At 41.0% G+C, this 21,087-nt stretch overlaps 1 protein-coding gene across 1 annotated transcript in view; it reads left to right on the forward strand.

Moving 5' to 3' along the window:
• Positions 1 to 21,087, forward strand: part of FAT3 (FAT atypical cadherin 3) — a 338,586-nt gene that overhangs the window by 274,693 nt on the left and 42,806 nt on the right. Inside the window, exons 15-20 of the mRNA XM_008634940.2 lie at positions 8,757 to 9,146; positions 11,363 to 11,577; positions 12,336 to 12,473; positions 15,123 to 15,266; positions 15,819 to 16,016; positions 18,619 to 19,417. Coding sequence (XP_008633162.1) covers positions 8,757 to 9,146; positions 11,363 to 11,577; positions 12,336 to 12,473; positions 15,123 to 15,266; positions 15,819 to 16,016; positions 18,619 to 19,417 — 1,884 coding nt within the window. The remainder of the gene's footprint in view (positions 1 to 8,756; positions 9,147 to 11,362; positions 11,578 to 12,335; positions 12,474 to 15,122; positions 15,267 to 15,818; positions 16,017 to 18,618; positions 19,418 to 21,087) is intronic.

Below are 21,087 nucleotides of genomic sequence, written 5' to 3' on the forward strand. Positions count from 1 at the left end.
ACAGAAAAAAATCGCTCAGGCTGTTCAGTGGGTCACCACTTTCAAGAATACATGCATGGAACTAGAGTACAGACTTCAGCCTTATCAATGGTGGGCTTTGGTCTTGAAGGAATTAGGGCAACTGAGCCTGTTGCAGTCACAGCTGCCTCACAGCTGGGCTTGGGGAAATGTAAAGTGTTGCTGGGTGAGGTTGCAAAAACGTCAGAGAGAAGTGCAAGACAGTCATAGCTTGATTGGAGAGCAGCTCTCTGAATGATGTGTAATGGTGAGTAACAAAATAATTGAAATGCTAAAGCAGATACTGATTTTGGCATTTTCTGGCAAACGCAGTACACAGCAAACCTTTGCTTTGCGTGTTTGTTAATGTTGGGCATATCCCTTAAACGGGATCTAAAACTTCTGGGGCATTCAGGATCTGAAAAAGACGAAAGCAGGGATCAAAATATGAATAACAGAGATAATAGGACAGAAGATTTACTAAAACTCAGCAGCCAATAGGTAGTTAACTTCGGCAATGAGGCCAGCTAGATGGCATTTTTGAGTATTGTCTGAGTTTTTGTAAGATAAATATTACAAGATCCTTTACAGAGGATGACTCAGTCTCTTTAAAATATACATGGTGCTTCCTATATCTTCACCCACATCGTTGCCTCACAGATGTTTAAAATAGTACCAGGGTTAGGGCTCTAATGCAGGATATGAAGGAGATATGAATTATTAATCCCTTTTACTCTAGCAATCCAAAACCTCATTGCATGAAGTAAGGTGTGTAGGTGAAGTAGGGAAGCCTTTCCACTGTCACTGAAGCTGTTTTCAGAAAGAATTCAGGAATCAGCCACGGAAGAAAAAACCAACCAACCAATCAACCAAAAACCAAACCAAAACAAACAAAGAAAAAAAAAAAAGAAAACCCACACAAAAGGCATGAGTGAGCATTGCTCTATAGCCTAGTGAGTGACTTGCTTCTGGGCTCTGTTCCTCAGAGCTTATTCAATGAATAGTAATAGTCCATGATGATGTACCCTTGTACTCCTTCTCTCTGGAAAGGTGTTTGTTGTGTAAAAAAATAATAGGCTCTTTGCAGTTTAGACTGACTTATTGTTAGGAGGTAAATAAACCTGGGGATTTTGATAGAAAACCTCTATCAAAACATTCAGCATGACCCTGTTGAATCCCTCAGAGGGCCAGATTTTTAAAGCTTCTGGTAGATAGTCAGGGGAATGCAGTCACCCTCCTTGCATTAAAATAATGAGATGTGTGTATCAAGATGACTAAAAGCTAGTTTGTGCTCAGCAACCGACAGCCATCAAACCAATCTTATTTTCTTCTGCAACATGTGAGGAAGCCATATAGAAATAAACATTATGGGTGTTAATGGCTTAGGTTTAGTGAGTTTATTTGACATTGTACTGCACAATATTTTTATGTGCAAGCCAGGGAAACATGGTCTGCACCAAACTGTTATCAGGGGAGTTTGTAATAACCATTACACTGGAGGGGTAAGTTACAAAAGCTGCTGGGTGCAGCATGGCTCCTATTTTGATTCCTGAACACATAAGTAGGCGTAAGGACTGTATTGCTAAATGTCAGAAAGCAGAGTGGTGCTGCAAGTTTCCCTGGATAGTGTCGAAGCTGCAGTTGTGGTGTTTAACAGTTGGATAAGGAGTATGGAAAAACCCAGTGAATGTCATCAAGATAAATGACATCCTGTGTTTAGGCAAGAAAACCAAGCGCACTGGTGGTGTGTGGGTAGTGACTGACTGGGCAGCAGAACTGCAGAGATGCAGTTGTATCACTGTGACCCATGGGCTGAAGGTATTTATACTTTCCTAATAGTGTAGAAAGGCAAATACAAATGAGTTGGGTAAACCAGAGTAATGCTGGAAAATAGAAGTAGTTCTTTCTGTTTATTTGGTGTTGGCAAATCCTGCCCTGAAAGGCTGTGCTGTTTTGGGTACAGCACTTCCAAGAAGATGTGGGCTACATCTTCCAGGAAGATGTACAAGATTGACAAAAAAGATCACAAGTCTGGAAGAAAAGTCAGGAAATACTGAAACAGTTGAGAGGGCCTGCCAGGGAAAAAAGAGTTGAGATGATAAAGTATAACAGTCTTTAGCTGTCAGGTAAGTAGCTCTGGGGAAGGAAGTTGACCCTTGTTCTTTCTTTTTTCCCCTTGTCTTTTATTAATTTTATTCAATCTCGGCAAAAAGTCAGAACAAGATTTTTAGTTGTAAGAAAAGAGAGGCACTGAGGTGTGTATCCAGGGAGGTTATGCAAGTACCTGATCAAAGGATAGGCCTGTGTTTGGGGATAAATTGCATCCATCTTGTCTTTGTGCAGGGATAAATTAGATGACCTCTCAAGATTCCAGCTGTCTTTACAGTCTCTCATTTCTAGTAGTTTCTTTAATTTTTGAGATTTCCAGGACATTGGTAACAACATAGAGGCAAAGAACTAGATGAAAAACTGTACCTCTTGGATTATGTTGACTGAATAAACCCTGTATTTAAACTGGATCACTGAAACATACATATGTATGTGTGCATGTTTATGTATATATATATATATATATATACACAGAGGCAAATACATACATAGCTGTCTTTACAGTCTCTCATTTCTAGTAGTTTCTTTAATTTTTGAGATTTCCAGGACATTGGTAACAACATAGAGGCAAAGAACTAGATGAAAAACTGTACCTCTTGGATTATGTTGACTGAATAAACCCTGTATTTAAACTGGATCACTGAAACATACATATGTATGTGTGCATGTTTATGTATATATATATATATATATATATACACAGAGGCAAATTTGAGCACAACTGTTTATATAAATATGGTGTATACGTATATATATATAATACAAACTATTTGAGCACAAGTCTGATGAGGAGTGGCTGGGGGAGCTGGAGTTCTTTAGCCTGGAGAAAAGGAGACTGAGAGGGAACCTTCCTGCTCTTAACAGCTACCTGAAAGGAGCTTGTAGTGAGGTAGGGTTGGTCTCATCTCCCAGGCAGCAAGTGAAAGGACAAGAAGAAATGGCCTTAAGTTTTGCCAGGAAAGGTTTACATAGGATATTAGGAAAAATTTCTTCACAGACTTTAGAATAGGCTATCCAGGGTGGAATTATTACCCCTAGAAATGTTCGAAATGTGCGTGGATGCGCTGCTTGAGGACACGGTTTCGAGCTGGGTCGACAGTTGGACTCAATGATCTTAGAGGTCTTTTTCAGCCTTGATGGTTCTAGTGATGCTTTTATATATGTATATATGGTTTTTATCTGTCTCTACACGTGCATTCCACTGCTTCTGGTTATGTTTCTCTATGTTGCCAGCTGCAATGTGTAACCCTAAATCAGGTATAGCCAAAATCCCGACTTCAGGAAAATGGACTCGGGAGCACTGAAGAAAACAAGTATATATGTCAAGTGATGTAGGCCAGTACCCAGGGAAATGTAAATGTCTGATAGGAAAGAGACAGAGGATGAGCCAACCATCCAAGTCCCTACCTCCCACTAAAAAAGACAACACCTGACCCAGCTGAAATGGAAAGCAGGGTTTGAGACACCCACGGATGGTATCACACTGCTAACAGTTTATGCCTCCCATTTCTGTCCAGTATTTCCCTTCAGTAAGGGGTTGATTATCTTCAGCTCTGCCCTGCCCTCATCCCATAGTACCCTGACTCCATTGGAGCAGTGGTGTGAATAAAGGCCTTTGGTATTAAGGCTACTTTTTTCCCCTCAGAAAAGGGAAAACCAGTGAAAGCCTCTCTTGGTAGCGGTGTTATAGATTGAACTCAGCCAGGTTGTCTGCTTAAGTTGTAAAAATCACTTGAAATATCTTCCCTATGGGGCTATATATTCTACAGTTCAACAAGGTACTTCAGGCAAGATTTCTCTTTCATCTCAAAATGATGGAGTAGAGTACTATAAAATCTGGTTTAGAATTCATCTTTTGTGTTGTTTGCTGTTAACAAAGTTGTGGACTTTTATCTTCTAGTAATTGGCCTTGTGGTTAACATTTGGGTAGTCAGGAAAGGTCATAGGTACACACCAGTGTTAATCATCACACCATAAAAGAGGCAAGAGGAAGCACAATAATCAGATAGCTTGCTTTGTATGTTTGCAAATACTGCTAAAATGAAAAATAAATTTTTTACAGCTTGCTTTCTGGTCTACATCTTGTTTGTTTATTTTTAATACTTGCTATTACTTTTCTTTGCATAGGTTTTCAAGATGAAAATGAGCAGATGACAAAGTTAATCATAATTTTTCAGACATAAACAAAAATGAGTGGTCCAGCTGTACTTGGAGAAACACATTAAATAATGAGTTCAGGGTGGCAGATTAAAACAGGAAGGAGAAACACTATATGTGGCCTTTAATATGTGTAACTTTTACTTTATGTGTGATGCATAAAGGTATTGCCCACTGCAGAAACTTACTGTCATTTGGGGATTATGTCTGTTGTGTTAATGCTCAGCCTTTTAATTGGTGTCAGTCTGGATCAAAATGTGTTATAACTCCACAATTTTCAGTTGAGTTGCACCTCAAATCCTGTGTTCAGTTCTGGGCCCCTCACTACAGGAAAGACATTGAGGGGCTGGAGCGTGTCCAGAGAAGGGCAGCGGAGCTGGGGAAGGGGCTGGAGCACAAGTCCTGTGAGGAGCAGCTGAGGGAGCTGGGGGGGTTTATTCTGGAGAAAGGGAGGCTCAGGGGGGACCTTCTCTCTCTCTCTACAGCAGCTTAAAGGAAGGTTGTAGTGAAGTAGGAAACCTCTTTTCCAAAGTAACAAGCAATAGGACAGTAGGAATGGCAGCAAGTTAAGCCATGGGAGGTTTAGACTGGAGAGCAGGAAAAATTTCTTCTCTGAAAGCATTGTCAAGCACTGGAACAGGCTGCCCAAGGAAGTGGTTGAGTTACAGTCTTGCAAAGTATTTAAAACGTGCAGATGTGACAGTCAGGGATGTGGTTTAGTGGTGAGCTTGACAGCGCTGGGCTGGCTAATCGATGATCTCAAAGGTCCTTTCCAACCTGAATGATTCTGTGATTCTGTGCTTTATACAAGAAGGGTATTGATATTTTTGAATTATGAAGTGAAGTTATTATATATTCCTGATGCTATTTAAAGTAGTAATGACATAGGAGCTGTCATAATGTGACATTCAGTGCGTGCTCCTTTGTTTTAGTACTGAAGAAACCAAGAATAAAAGCCTATTTGAAGAATGGCATTTGAGGTACTAGGCGGGTGTATGTTTCACAAGCTCTTCACACCAGAGATTTGGCAAAGGGCAATATTCTATCATATGCTAATACAAGTCTAAATAGAAAATTTGCTACCTTATTCATTTATTAAAAAAAAATGTACTTCAATCCTCGTATTGTAATAGTGATTCCTGCAAAGGCTTTCTGTCTTCAAATATCTCATGTTCGTGATTGGCACCTTAGAAATCTGAGAAGTTTGAGTAAGTGAGTTGACACAACACAGTTTGCAAACATTAATCCCCCAACAGCTGTAGGCAAGCAGTGTGGGAGGATTGCTGTCTTTACCAGTGCAAGAACCATGGCATTGAAGCAGTTGTTTCCACAGAAGGCATCTCTTCTATAGTCACAGCAGAATTTACCATCACCTCTGTGGCAGGGATGCCACTGACACCCGCTGGTGTGTCAGGAGAGGGTAGCCTCTGGACTTAAGAATTTTGAATTTCAGTAGAAATAGCTTCCTACTTCCCCTTTGCCTCATGCCCATTTCTCTTCCAGCCTTGAGAAGTAACTGAGTGGAAAAGTTGAGTGGAAACAGCTATTGATGTAACTCAACACTTTCTTCAAAGTACTGTTTCTGCCACAGTTTTTCACTGATTTTACCCCTAAGAAGCAAGTATTTAATTCCACCCCTCAAAACACTCTGTGAGAGGGTCAGCATGGGGCTAAGATCTCCCTCTGTATTTCTCCTTCTTTTTTTCTCCTTTCAGCATTTGGGCCAAAAGCCACCAAAGGTTGGTACCTGTATCCCAGCTCAGATCTTCTGACGTGATCATCTGTCTCTCCTTGCATAAAATGGCGCTTTCACCTGTAAGAGCTTTTCTTTCACATCCCGTGGGAAAAATAAGATTGTTCTCTTCATCATACCAGACTGGTACAAGATAACATACATCTCTGGAACTTCTGTATTCCTCTCTCATTTTCCAGGAAGCAAAAATAAGAGCAGTTACCGTCAAGATTTTACTTTCTCTGTTTCTGCCTTAGAATCTCATATATTAGAGTGAGCAACCAGAACACCATAATCTATATCTGATTTTTCTCCATTGTAGGATCACTAGAAGTAACTTGCAAAAACATTAATATTTTGTTAATTCATGGACATCACTTTTAGGAAGTAGAATACAAGAAGAGGGGCTGGATTATATGTCAGGTTGCATTTACTGGAGTTATCACATCCTGTACATAAACTCACCATCCATGGTGTCACATGCACCAAATTCTCTCTCCCCATTCCCCATTGCAAGATACCCTTGCTGAAGTTTGGTGGTGTTTCAAGGCACAAGTCTTGGGTTGGCCATCTCCTTTCTAGCCATTTGTGCCCTTAAAGACTGTGGTATCTGAATCTTCTGTGTTGTGCCCAGGTGTGCTGTAGTGAGTATCAAATGGGGAGTTTGTGCCAGAGAAAAGTGCAAACCAGGCTAAAGCTCTCCTGCAGTCACAGATGTGTAGAAGGTGTGTGTTAAGGCCCCTGCCTCAGGGAAGTGTTTAATACTGCTTAGAAACTGGCAGGCACCAAGAGTGGCTGGTGCAGAATACTAAATAGTTTTACAGTTAAAACTTGAGTAAGTTGGGTGTTCAACTGCATGCTCTGAATTGGGGGGAAAAAAATCCCATTTTCCAGCATCCCTGAGGATCATCTGTAATTACTAACTCATTAATTGTTATAGTCGGGTGTGTCCTTTTTTTGTAAGTGGAAGTTCATGGAGGATGTCTAGCTGAAGGAGAGCCTCCCCAGCTGGAAATGTAGACACCTCCAACCATTCAGACCCTGAAAATCTTCCACTTTCTAGAGGGCTTTACTCCTTTTTCATGTTTGTCAGTTGAGTTGACTGTCAGCTGACAGAGTGTTTGGATGTGTGTATCAAGAGACTAAGGGAAAGGGTAAATGTGCTCTGCAGCAGCTGTAGGGTATTCAGAGCCTATGTGTTTCAGCATGAAGGAATCTCCAGCAAGTTCATGGGCGGAGCTCAGTTCCTCATCTGTAAGACAAGAGTCACCTCCTTGACTGCCTTGCTGTTTTGCTAAACTTCTTTGACTTTTTATTTTTCACATTTGTGATACCATAGTGGATAGAGAGGCTCTGCTGTGATTAAAAAACCAAAACAAAATAACACAAGAAACCTAACAGCCTGGTTCATTGCAATATTGCCATTTAATTTGTTCCATATTTTAAAGACATTTGAACCTTTTAAATACACTCTGGTATCTCAAGCACTGCATAAAAACTTTATTCTCTGAAGAGCCAAAAAGTAATTCCTAACGCCCTTCAAGCAGGGACTGGGACTTTGTAATTGCTCTAGCTTTTATGTGTGTGTGATTGAACAAAGAGTCTCCCAGCTCCCCCTTGTGTGGATGCTCAACTCCTGCTACATCAAGCAGAAAACAAGTGTGATTTGTGCTGCTTTTGATCAGACATTTCTACAATGCTTTGCTGCTGGAAAGCAGAATAATACTGTCACAAATTTTAAATTAACAAAATATGCCTAGGAGGGATTGGTAGCTCTTGTTCATATGATTAATGTCAGGCTTGTAAAGTCTGTTCTCCAACAAAAACAACAGCAAATGCTCAAGTGAAAGATGTTAAAAACAGAGACTCTCCATTTTAGTGGATCTTTGTGTTTTAGTTATAATCTCTTACTGAAGCACCCAGGACAAAATCACAAAATCAACTCGCATCAAGGGAGTTGAATTAGCTTATATCTGTGTTCACTTTTAATTAGATTTGAAATGGCTATCCCACAGTAGTGCAGAAACCAAGTCAGTACCATCCCCTCAGGCCTTATTACTGACAACGACCTTAGCATGGATCTGCATATTCAGCAGTCGGGTGGATAAGTGCTTTATATTGGGAAAGATGGGCAGGATTTTAAAAACATGGGATATCTTTGTACAACTCAATTTTTGCTCTCAGTTTGGGAGACTGAGGGACTTTCCTTTTTAAAATGTTCGTATTCTGGAAGGAGTTTTTTGATGCAGCTTTTGTTTAACAGGTATCATTTTATGATAATATTTTTCTGTTCAGCAGTGGAATCATGGCAGCACAGGTAGCAAGTACATTCTGTGCCACCTGATGTATTTCTGTGGGTTTATTTTCCCCTTATGTACATTTCTATTCCTTCAAGATGCGCTCTGAGGCATTTCCAATTTCAGCATTCTGCCTGTCTCATCTAATTCAATTATAAGCTGTTCTGGGCAAGGACCATATCTGGATTCTGCTTTCGAGTTTCAATACACAGCAGTTCTGCAAAGAAATCTTTTTTAAAAAGTATCATGATGAGGGAAGGAACTTATCCGTAGGGATTTGTCATGTGAGAAGAGCATGTCCTGATCTCCCAAACTTTCAGCAATATTGTACCACAGGCACTCCTACCTCCACCCCCACTGGAAATACTCAGTGTGATAGCAGATTTAGCTTAGGGTTTCCATTAGATGGGAAGAGATTTTTCTTTTATTTCATGTTATTATTTTCCTATTTGCTTCTTTTTCAGGCGTGAACAGAAAAGTCACCTATTCCTTGTCAGACTCTGCAGATGGTTACTTCTCAGTTGACCGGTCATCAGGAATCATTATTTTGGAGCATCCACTTGATAGAGAGCTTCAGTCTTCCTATAACATCACTGTAAAGGCTTCAGATCAAAGCATTGTGCTGACCTTATCCTCGTTTGCCACTGTTACCATTACAGTGCTAGACATTAATGACAACCCCCCTGTGTTTGAAAGAAGAGATTATCTTGTGACAGTACCTGAAGACACCTCACCTGGCACCGAGGTCCTCTCTGTTTTTGCTACAAGCCAAGACATTGGTACAAATGCTGAGATTGCGTATCTCATCAGGTCAGGGAATGAGAAAGGGAAGTTCAGGATTAACTCAAAAACAGGTTTGTAAAGTGGCTATTACTTGCAATGCTAAATGAAAGCATCAGAAAAACATGCATGCTTTGGGGAAGGCTCTTGGACCAAAAGGTTCCCAAGGCCAGAGACTCACAGTTTGTCATTGTGTAATTAACTACCAGGTTAAAAAGAAATTTTAGGTTGGAGAGTGATGTCAATTACGGTCACACTCGGCTGCCCCAGCTCAAGTAAGTCTGTTGAAGCCAATATAGGTGTGACAACCTATTAGCCAAACTGTGCAAAACACTTCTGAACACTTGCAATGTTTATTTGCTTAGCAGCTCAGTACAGCCTCAACTGTCTGCCCCTTAGAAAGCATCAAACAGTGCTACCAGGACCTGTTAGGACCAATTCAGTCCTAACACGTGATTGCCATTTATGCAGCTTCCTTGACTTAGGTTGCTCTGATTTGTCTTTTTGACTTCAGCCATGGCCTGGGCTGAGGTCTTTTTGGTTATACATCACAAATTTTAGAAATACACCACTGCTTCTCTTTAAGAAATACCAAGCAAAGCTGTCATATTTGGTGTAAATGTCTCATTTTCTCTGAATTACCTTAGTGGAATATATTTTTTATCCTCACTGAGTTTTTATTCCATCAACAGTAAGCATTCTTCTCTGCTTCCTGTAGTGGATTCCCTTATTCTCATAGCATTCAGTATGCCCAGTACAAATCTGCCACCAGAGTCTGAGAGCAAAGCAGTCTTGATTTTGAAACACTTGTTTGAGTGCAGCTCAGTAACACGAAAAATCTCAAAATTATGCATTGTGTCATTTTTATAATTGTGTGCAAAAATGGCTCTCCACTCTGCAGGGACTGCTGCCTCTCATGTGAGGGACTTAACATAACTGTGTGTTGTCTGTCATCTTCATCATGTTGATTAGTGCTAGCAAAATTTAAACATAAACACGCCTAGGCAGTGATACTTAACTTCACATTTGACAATGAAGCCAAGGAAATAAATCAATAAAAACCCATAATGAAGCTTAATCACACAGGGAAAAAAAAAACAAAACTAAAACTATATATTATTCACTAATGTGTGACAGCTCCATTATTATCAGTTTAGAGGCAGGAGCTCAGTTTCTAGACAGCAGAGTGGAGATGTAGCATGCCTGATCAGAGCTTGAAAAATAATGTCCTTCACACCATTTATCAGAGTGGGAACTCTCTGCTAGCCACTTGGAAGCTTCTCTTCAGGGCTCCTGCTTTCAGCAAGTCATGCTGAAAGGTAGAATTCGTTTGGAAAGAGCCCAAACAAGATTAAGAGGAATGAATGACTTGAGGTCTGTAAAATGTGACTTACGAGGAAAGACTGAAGGAATTAAGGCTGTTTTAAGCTAGAAAAGAGAAGACATGCTGTTAGTTTTCCTGCCTGTAGAAAGTAGCTGTGAAGAAGAGGGGAATAAACTGTACTCGTGCCCAGTCATAAGAAAAGAAGTTGCGAATGGACTTAAATTACGTTTTAATTATTTTACTTAAATGATAGGAAGGAATTCCTACCTGTCATGATTATAAAGTCCTGAAATACATTTCCTAAGAAGGTTAGGAAACTGATTGTTGGAGGTTTATAAGAACACTAGAAATCAGATCATTTCTATCCTAGAGGGAGTCTGGGTGCATGGAGTCAATCAAGTTACAGAGAATTTTAATTTTGGTTGTGTGGTGAAGTAACACAAAATTTATAAACCTAGTTGAGTGGGGAGGTCTCTGTTTAATCACTTAAATGATAGACAACTGATTTCTCAAAGGTATTCATATCCCATTCATTTGTATTTAATTCATGAGAAGTTAATTGTGTGGGAGTGAATTTCTGTTGACTTGTCAGGGCTGATTTCCAGAGTCAGCATCCAGTTCTCCCACAGGCTCTGTGAATGAAATGGTAAATTGGTGGATATGGCTCCCACTTCTTCATCTATGATACTCATATAATGGAAGCTATTTTCATGAGGAACCATTCATTGCTTCATGCCTTGTAAAGGTCCTTTCTGCAGAGTGCAATTGGCATCATTCTTTAATCAAACGACAGCAGTAGAAACCCGAATAAACATTTTTATTGGATTGGGCAGTCTTGCAGTTAGTGTTGTTATGTGTGCCATGGTGATAAATAGCATGCTGTACTGTTTACTACAGTCAAATCCCTTACTCCGCGGCATGATTTGGTTTTTGCTGGCTGTTGACATTCCCTCCTTTGCTTCAAAGGAGTGATTTCCATTTTTGAAACTTTGGATTTCGAATCGTGCAAGGACTTCTACTTAGTAGTGGAAGCAAAGGATGGAGGCACTCCAGCCCTGAGCGCGGTTACGACGGTGAACGTGAACGTGACGGACGTCAACGACAACGCGCCCACGTTCAGCCAGGCTGTCTACAGCGCCGTCATCAGCGAGGATGCAGCCATCGGGGACTCCGTGGTCATGGTGAGTGGGGCCCTGGGTGGCATTTAGGTGCAATGAAGCCCTCTGCCCCTGACAAAATGCAGCACTGGCTAATAATGATCATTTCTATGTCTTGAATCCCCCAAACCATTTTCTAGCCAATACTCTGCATCTGCTACTGCTCTTCAAGCTGCTGTCAGTTTCTCCCCAAAAGAAAGTAGTAGTGGTACTGACTATTTCTTTTTACAACCTGAACCCGCTACACCCTGTTATGCTGTCAAAGAGCGATGGCCTATTTAAGGTGTTGCATTCATGAGTCAGCAGAAAAAAACAGGTTTTAATAGAAAGGCAGAATTCAACTTTTCAGTGAAATAGTCAGAGAGTCATAGGGCTGGATGAGATCTTAAAGATCATCTAGTTCCAACCCCCCTGCTGTGGGCAGGGACACCTTTCACTGCACCAGGTTGCTCAGAGCTCCAAATACATAGTATTTGTATAGTCTGGCATGCAGTGTGCCATCCCCAAACCTCACAGTCTTCTCATCTTGCAACTTGAGGATCCAGAGAGAAAGTGATGGAATATTAAAATATTCTGTATGTTTTCAGACTAGAATTTTGAAAAGGCCCAAGCGAAGCCTCCTAACAAAACCCTATTGGATTGATGCTGTAGAGGTGTGCAGTTCAGGTGTAACTGGTCTGATGGAAAATGAAATTTAATTTTTGGAGTGTTGAGCAATTAATGTATCATACAGATCACTTAATATTTGTTTTGCTAATTTTTTATTCTTCTCTCAAAAAAAGTTGATAGCAGAAGATCTGGACAGTCCTCCCAATGGCCAGATTCATTTTTCCATAGTGAATGGGGATCAAGACAATGAATTTTCGGTTGATCCTGTTTTGGGACTCGTGAAGGTTAAAAAGAAATTGGATAGAGAAAGGGTAAGACATGTGGGACTTCTTAACTTGCAATGAGTTACAGATGCGCATCAGTCTCCACTCTGCTGCTAGCTCGTGTTGAAGAAGTTTCTTTTATACTCTACAGCCTAAGATTCTCCAACAGGTTTTTCAAATGTTTCCCCACTTCTTTCCATGCTAGCCCTGTTCCCAGTCCTATCTACAGGCCAACTGCTCTGCTGCTACTCCCACCCTGCACCCACACAGCAGCTGGGGTCAGATCAGGGGAGAGAAGCAGCACTGGATTTCTCCCATGGTGCCGACGGGAGCTGCTGCTGTGTTAATGAGCTGCCTGCTCTCCCCTGTGCATGCGAGCACACACGTGCAGCTGTGTGTGCAACAGAGTGCTTACAAAATCCTCCAGATTGTGGCACCGAGCACCGAGCTGAGGCCTCAGCCATTAATTAGCACTCTGCAAAACATGTCACTGGGGAGGGGATGTTATGAAGTAGCCAGGCTGTACCAAAAGTGAAAGAGTGCTTCATTAAACAGATTCTGCTGCTTTGTTTGCTCACTCCATTATTCATTCAGGATTATTTATCACCATTTTTCTATAGCTAGCAATTAGCAGCTTTTGGGAAAAAAAAACAAACAAATGCAGTTGCCTGTGCTACTAGCAGGGCAGGAGAGTGCTACACGGCTTCAGAAATCCATGGCTACACATAAGGAAATCCCTGCCTCCTGCCTCCCAGCAATGCACCCACAAAACTGGGGAAGCAGACTGCTGCCTTCAGAATATGGGCTCAGCTGGAGAAGCTCTTTAATGGAAGCAGACCTGCTTCTTAAAACATTGGGAAAAAACCCCTTCTGTATTATCACATAGGCAGGATTAAATTGTTTGTGTTTGGTAGTAGAATGACTTCACCACAGACTGTCTAGAACAGGGGAGTAACAATGGCTGTACATGTTACAAATTGGCTGCAATAAAAGTACAGGCTGAGTTTCTTAATACGACTTTTCTTTAGTTTCTGAAGTGCACTCAGGTACGGCTGCATTCAGACACACACACCCTCACAAGCGTGTGCAAGTGTAATGCCAGCTGTGTTAGGTCTGCATTTTCCAAAGTTTCCCTCAGTTAAAATAAGCTGCGATATTGTCTTTTTTTTTTTTGCTTCCTTGGCACATTCTGACCCCTTCAGGGAAAGTTATTTATGATGCCCCATCTGCTGTAGATCCCCAAAGGCAGTGCTGACTCCCAGGTTTCAGTGGTTTAAGGAAACTTATTTCCAGAGCTATAATCACATAGAGACCATGACTTTTGCCATCTGCCTTTCTGGGATTCATTGAAATGAAAGCAAACACCCAAAAAAAAAAATGGGAAAGATTCTACAAAGCTCTCTGTCTTGTCTTCAGCTAGCAGTGGAAATTACAGTTAAAAAGAAAAGATTAGTTCTCTTCCTCAAGTTTCTTGACTTTCCACAGTTCAGGATTCCTCTTCCCTCCAGTGTCACTATGACCCCACCAAATGACAGTCTATCTCCCCCATACAACCCCCCCAAAAACATATTCTCTTTTGCTTTGTATTGGTCCCACATCCCAGATGAGCCCCCTTATTTTGTGTGCTCCATCTGAGCTCCTCCCTACCACAAAAAAGGTGTTATTTTTCAAATGTATTTGGATTTCATTCCCACCCACACCCTTCCAAAAAAAGCCCCTTTAACAATATCTTGTTCCTCTCGGCAGGACCTTGCTTTTCCCCTTTCCAGCCCTGCACTGAGAGGGTGCAGCAGAGTGTTGTATCTGGCATGTTTTGCCCTTCGCTTGCTCCCCTGTGGGAGGATTCAGGGGCAGACATGTCAGCAGCTTTCCCTGTGGAGCAAGGAGCAATATACAGTAAAAAGCAGTTTTAAGACCTAAGGAAGCCAACATAAGGATGCAGTTCGGAAAATCCAACTGTCATCCATAAACTGTGCACAGACAGAGCTTTTGCAAGTTGTCACATAAACTCACACCTCACACACGGGCACATATGTGTGTAGAGGGCCCATGGATGATGCGCTGAACTGCCTGCACTGCACTGAGTTGTTTGTGTCTGTTGCAAACAAGTAGACTCAAGCCTACTTATCTTCTGCAGAATGGTGGATAATATTATGTTGCTACAGAGACTTTTGTCCCTCGTACTCCCAAATGTTTTCAAGTGTGTTTAAGCCAACTGCCTGTGAACTTTTTCTTGGCTCTCCATCGCTGTGTTAGAAAAAGTATGTGTCAAACTGACGCTGGCTCTAATAAGCAATTTATATAATGTCTTGGAAACCAACTGCAAGATAAATAGAATCAGGTCACATTTCGCAGCTGACACCTAGGAGAGATGAAAATGTAAGCTTACAGTACTAATAGCTGAGTTCAGATATTATCTGTCATTTATTTTCTGTCTGCCCCTTCGTTTCAGGACTGCTTTATCTGATACAGTTATTTTGATACAATGAAGCTGTTGTGTTTATTGTAGCCTTATAAAACAGAAGTTGAGGTGCAGTATCACGATAAACAGGATAATGTTATATACTAAGGGTCGTAAAGTAATGAGGCCAAACAGCCTTCCTTAGAATATGGAAGGGGGGTGCATTGAATGTAAAGAAGCTGGGTTAAAATTTAGGACTGCCTTCATAATGATTTAGTGTTTTCACCTTTTTGCAGATATCTGGTTATTCATTAGTTGTCCAGGCAAGAGATAGTGGCACCCCTCCTTTGTCTTCATCTGTGACGGTCAATGTGGACATTTCTGATGTGAACGATAACAGCCCTGTGTTTACTCCAGCTAACTACACAGCTGTAATTCAAGTAAGTTTATCCTGCACATCAAAAACTTCTCTGACTTTTAAAATGCACGGGCATTTGGTTTTAGTTAAGTACCTCTTGATGATCTATCTGCAAAACATGTATCAAGTGATCTTATCTAAAGGAAAGTATAAACAAATCTTTCTTGAGTCTTTTGGTAAGTTTCTGTTTGCTGAGGCTCCTTAACCACAGCATCTGTCACGCGTTTTAACATTCATCCCTGCTGCACCAGGTACTCTAACCTCAAAATGTCTGCTCTGGGATAAGTTCACACTTCTTTACACCTTGCTCTGGCTGTGAGTCTTGACTTTTAGTCAGTCCTAATCAGACAGAGTATCAGACAGTGCTCAGCAGGCCCTGGAGGTGTGGCAGGTACCTTCATCTCTGCCGCTGGTCCATGGGGCGTAAGCGGTGTCAAAAAACCACAGCTTGTGAAATGCCAGCTTGGGCAGAGAGCATTCAGTTGAATATTCTCAATAGCAAAATGTGGTATTTTCTGATTGCAATATGTATCATTTTAATCCTTTTCTTTATACGCTGTGTATATGTGTAAAGGAAAATAAACCAGTGGGCACAAGCATTTTGCAGCTGGTAGTGACAGACAAAGACTCTTTTCACAATGGCCCCCCTTTTACCTTCACCATCCTCACTGGCAATGAAGAGGAGGAGTTTACACTGGACCCTCACGGCGTTTTGAGGTCTGCAGTCATCTTCAAGCACATGGTCTCAACTGAGTATGTGCTCTGCGTGCAGGTAAGGCTTCATTTTTACATCTACACTGAAACAAAAAAACCTCTTAGTGGTAGGTAACCTGTACTTTGCCTGTATGGGTTGGTTTTGATGGACTGGATTCTGCAAGTAAATACCACACATTCCAGTTTGCAAATGCACAATACGGAATATTTTCTTTGATGTTCTTAAACCTGGTTTCATATAAATATAAATAGGTAGCCAGCCACCTTTCCAGTTTCCTTGGCATGAAATGAATTTTCTGAGCAGCAACTGTTATGGTTTAAGATTTTCATCATTTTTTTTCTGTAGCTAAGGAAGGAAAATGAGCAAAAATGCATTATATACATATAAATACACCCCAGAACAAGTGACTGAAAAATACTGTTCTAGGAAGGAAAATCATTTCTGCTTTTAAGTCATAAATTTAATCATAAATTTTTGGAAGCCTTCCAAGAATTCATGAAATCGCATTTCCAAGGTCAACTTAGCTTTTAAAGAATGTCAAAATAAGACATGCAATAGAAGTCTGGCTCAAACTTAGCTTTAGAATAATTGTTGAGAAGCTTTGTAACCAGGGTAATTTTGATTGCCAAAACCTGTAAATCCAAAAGTAATTTGTCCACATTTCTCAGGCCTGCCAGAGAAGATGTATTAGGGTTCAGTAAATATGCAAGTCTGGGGAATCAACCTCTTCTCTGAAATGAGTCATGGTCCCATAAGCTATGTCTCAAATTCCTCCACTTGCTTTGCTGGGGTTGATATCTCTAAACACAGCCTATCTGTTCCTTTACAAGCACATTTAATGCCATTCACAGCAGCAGCATCCTTAGTTGCAGTTGTTGGTTACGACTCAAAAAATACAAGGTCTGATGCTAATTAACAGTTCAGATCAAAAGTTTTACAAGTTTGCCATTTAATATCCTTGAAACCTATTTTTTTAGCCCTGTAGGAAAATAAAAAATCATCACCTTTTCTTTCTTACCATGCCTTAATCATAAAATACCCTGCTTTCAGGGTAATTTGCTAGCCAGAGTTTTCGTGTAGCCAAAACTGGGCATGAGAGTTAAATTTTAGCAGCATCCTCTAGCTTAAGAGATCCACGTATTTCATATCAATGAAATATTAGACAGACCACCATGCCTGAGATGCACCAACATGCTCAGAAGACGACGCTGTTGGATTGTGGAGGCATGATTCCTCCCAGTATTATTTTCTTCAGGGATTTCTGCAGTGGAAACATATTTTATAGTTTCCTGTTGTATATAGACCATAGAATAGTTTCTTTCCATCTATATGTGCCAGAGTGCTCCTTTCTCTTTTTCACTATATTTCCACTGTATCTCTTTCCACTATCCACTATATCCTACTATATAACCTCTGTATTAGGTTTATTAAGAATTAATGTTAAACTAGAAAGTGAAATGAGACGTAATCTCTTCGGCATGTACATAACCTCTGTATTAGGTTTATTAAGTAATGTTAAAATGGAAAGTGAAATGAGACGTAATCTCTTCGGCATGTACATGGGTATCTGTCTGTATATATATATATAAAAATATATAAAATATATATATTTTTAAATATTCCACCCAGCTCTTTTAGGAGTGAAGATGAATGAATTTAAGAGTGTCTTAGAATTACTAATCTATGCCTAGTAATATCCATATTACTGTTGTCATCTTGCCATTTTTTTCTTCAGCTTGTAAATTTTGCACCCCATGTCCAAATACAAAGATCTTTGAACATGTGCTACATCTCTTCCCAGTGGCAGTTTAGTCTTCTGTTATTCTCTGGAGCAAATAAATGTGTGGAGCAGTATATCTTAATAGGGGCTACAATAAAACATTTTTCTTATTGTAGAAAAGGACACTGATTCAAGTTTGCACACCTTTCTGTCAAGATGGCCTTGGGTTTTTTGTCATACTTGCTCTTTTGCTCTCTATGAAAAAAGTGCAAATGATGCTATAATAGCTGCTCTGGGTCATACAGTCATCTGTCCAAGTGCAGTTCTGCTCTCGTATTTTGTCATTAGTAACAGCACAAGCACCTGTTTCATTTTTGGAGGATGATAAATTTCATTTATGTCAAGCATGTTTCTTGATTGCTTCAGGTAAGGAAGTACAAAATGCTGTAGAAAAATGCTGAACTCCCTAACATCCACACAATCTAACAGTCTGGAGTGCTTTGCAGCACACCAAGCAATGCAGAAAGCTGGTATTTCAGGCTCTTTTCCAGGGTAGAAGTGAGCCCAAACTCTGTTCAGTGCAGAATATACCACATTGTTGGTATATTCTCTGTTGTGAAGATGACAAGTGATAGCTGTGGGATCCTGGGAAGATTTCAGTTTGAGTAATGAGACATTCTACTGACACATTTCTCTCTGCAATCCACTTAGAGATCTGTGCTTCCCCTAAAGAGCTTGTAAGTTCCACCGCTAGAAATGGCTGAGACACTTCTTTACACATGTATTTTGCAAATGCATTTGAGAAATTCTTTTGAGAATTTCTTTTCAGAACTACTGATGCTATGAGAATATACATAGCAAGAAGTTAAGGTTGTAGGCTGCGTTCTATGTGTGGGGGTTTTTTTGATTTATTTTTTTATTTTTTCTAAATTACATTAGGCAAAGGACTCTGGGAAGCCTCAGCAGGTTTCCCACACCTACATACAGGTGAGGGTTATTGAAGAGAGCATTCACAAACCGACTGCCATTCCACTGGAGATTTTCATTGTCACCATGGAAGATGATTTTCCTGGGGGAGTCATTGGGAAAATTCATGCCACAGATCAGGATGTGTATGATGTCCTCACATACATGCTGAAATCAGAGCAGAAAAGTTTGTTCAAGGTCAACAGCCATGACGGGAAGATCATTGCTCTTGGAGGGCTGGATAACGGCAAGTACGTCCTGAATGTCTCTGTCAGCGATGGTCGGTTCCAGGTGCCCATCGATGTTGTGGTCCACGTTGAGCAGCTGCTACAAGAAATGCTGCAGAACACGGTGACCATCCGCTTTGAGAACGTTTCTCCAGAAGACTTCGTGGGTCTGCACATGCACGGGTTCCGGCGCACCCTGCGCAACGCGGTGCTCTCCCAGAAGCAGGACAGCCTCCACATCATCAGCATTCAGCCGGTGGCGGGCAGCAGCCAGCTTGACATGCTGTTTGCTGTTCAGATGCACAGCGGTGGTTTCTATAAGCCTGCCTATTTGATTCAGAAGCTTACCAATGCGAGGAGACACTTGGAAAATGTGATTCGTATTTCTGCTATCCTGGAGAAGAATTGCTCTGGACTGGATTGTCAGGAGCAGCACTGTGAGCAAAGCCTGTCTATTGATTCACATTCCCTGATGACTTACAGCACAGCACGAATTAGTTTTGTGTGTCCCCGCTTCTACAGGAATGTGCGCTGCATGTGCAATGGTGAGTACTACTCCCTCTTCCCCTCCCATCATGGCACATTATGCGATAGGATCCATTTTATTCCTCTTATGCAGATTAGAAGGGGCATTTCAATTCAGTCCACTAAAGCATGACTGGCTGATGCGTTGTGGGAATTGATTTCTCAGGCTCGGGAAGAATTGTTCGTGTTTACTGATGTAAATGGAAGTTTATGAACTTTGGCCTTTTACAACAAAGACTGCTTTCCTGGAGGCTCCGTAATCAGAGCCATCAGCCAGCTTCCAGGGGTGGGGGAGGAGTGGGAGAGGAAGGAAGAGGAGAGAGAGGGATGTAGTTTCCCAAACAGTTGATGGAATAAACTGGATTGTGACCACAGCAGAGCAGCCTGGTCTGCAGCAATGCACCAGCAGTCTCCAAGGAATAGCACCTCTGACCTAAGCCGAGCAGGTGGAAAGGCCTTTTCCAGTCCTGTTGTTGCAGAGAACCATGGAAACCAATGAAGTATTATATTAGCAAGTGCTGTTCCTGACCTTTAATGCTACTGTAGGGGGTAGGGTGGGTTTCAGGCTGCTCCACATTTTGGCAGAGATTTCACATGAACATACGACAAATAGACTAGAGAGCCAATCTTCTGTATGATTCTGCACTTGGATTTTAAGACCTCAGGCATTTATAATACTGGCTCTATTTCTTTTGTTTGCCAGGCTATTTGCTCCTCATTCCACTTCATATAAGAGCAGAGAAAAAAGCTACTGTAAAATCTGTACATCTAAGTCTCCCTCATCTTAAGCACACATGCACACACACACAGAGCAGTACAAGAATTCAGCAGCCATATCCCTCAATAACCAACCTTTGTTTCTGCAGCAGTCAGCAGGGCTTCATGTTTTACCACTGACCTCAATGGGGATGAAAACAGGCATAAATTGCATAAAACTTAACCAGAAATCTTTTTTTTTCCCTGCAGCACATGGATAATAATGCCATAGAAGCTCAATTCTGTAAAAAATACCATGGTTCTCTATCTGAGGTACATTCAAGAGCAGACTATCTGGCCACTTTTTATGTAATAGTGCTATAAGTTTCAAATAGACATATCTATTATAACAAAAGTCAGCATTTTGTTACACATGAAAGGCTCTGAAATAAAGGATTTTCACAGGTTTAAAAGAGACAATGCTGCAATATCCTTCAGCCAGGTCCAGGAGTCAGTGCAGGAATACTGTCTGCAAAACTTCTTTATATTCTCTAAGTTATAGCTTAGTCTCACTTTTGTATCAAGAAATCACAAATCTTCATCTCCATGGCGATAGTCCTCACAGTCAGAAATTGGGTTTTTGGCAGCCAAAATTTTCACTGTTTATCATTTCATTTCACTACCTATTAAAGTCAATAATGATGTATTATTCCCTGTGCCTCATAATCCCTTAGTTTAACTCCAAAAAAGGGGACTTTGCAATGCAGTACAGTTCTGACCCAGCAGCTCTCCTGGCACAGCAAGTTTGCAGTGGAAGCACAGAAATTCAGCTGGGAGAGTGATTTCCAAATTTTTCTGTCATGTACCAGTCAATCTTCAAAATGGATGACAGGCTGCTGGAAAGGCAGTGTGGTTCTGAGCGCGGCTGTGGTCCCCAGCCTCTGGGCCATTTATCATGGCCTTGAAGACTGCTGTGTGGGAATGTTTGCAAAAT

This window comes from Corvus brachyrhynchos, unplaced genomic scaffold (genome assembly GCF_000691975.1).
Source record: "Corvus brachyrhynchos isolate BGI_N302 unplaced genomic scaffold, ASM69197v1 scaffold44, whole genome shotgun sequence".
Lineage (NCBI taxonomy): Eukaryota > Metazoa > Chordata > Aves > Passeriformes > Corvidae > Corvus > Corvus brachyrhynchos.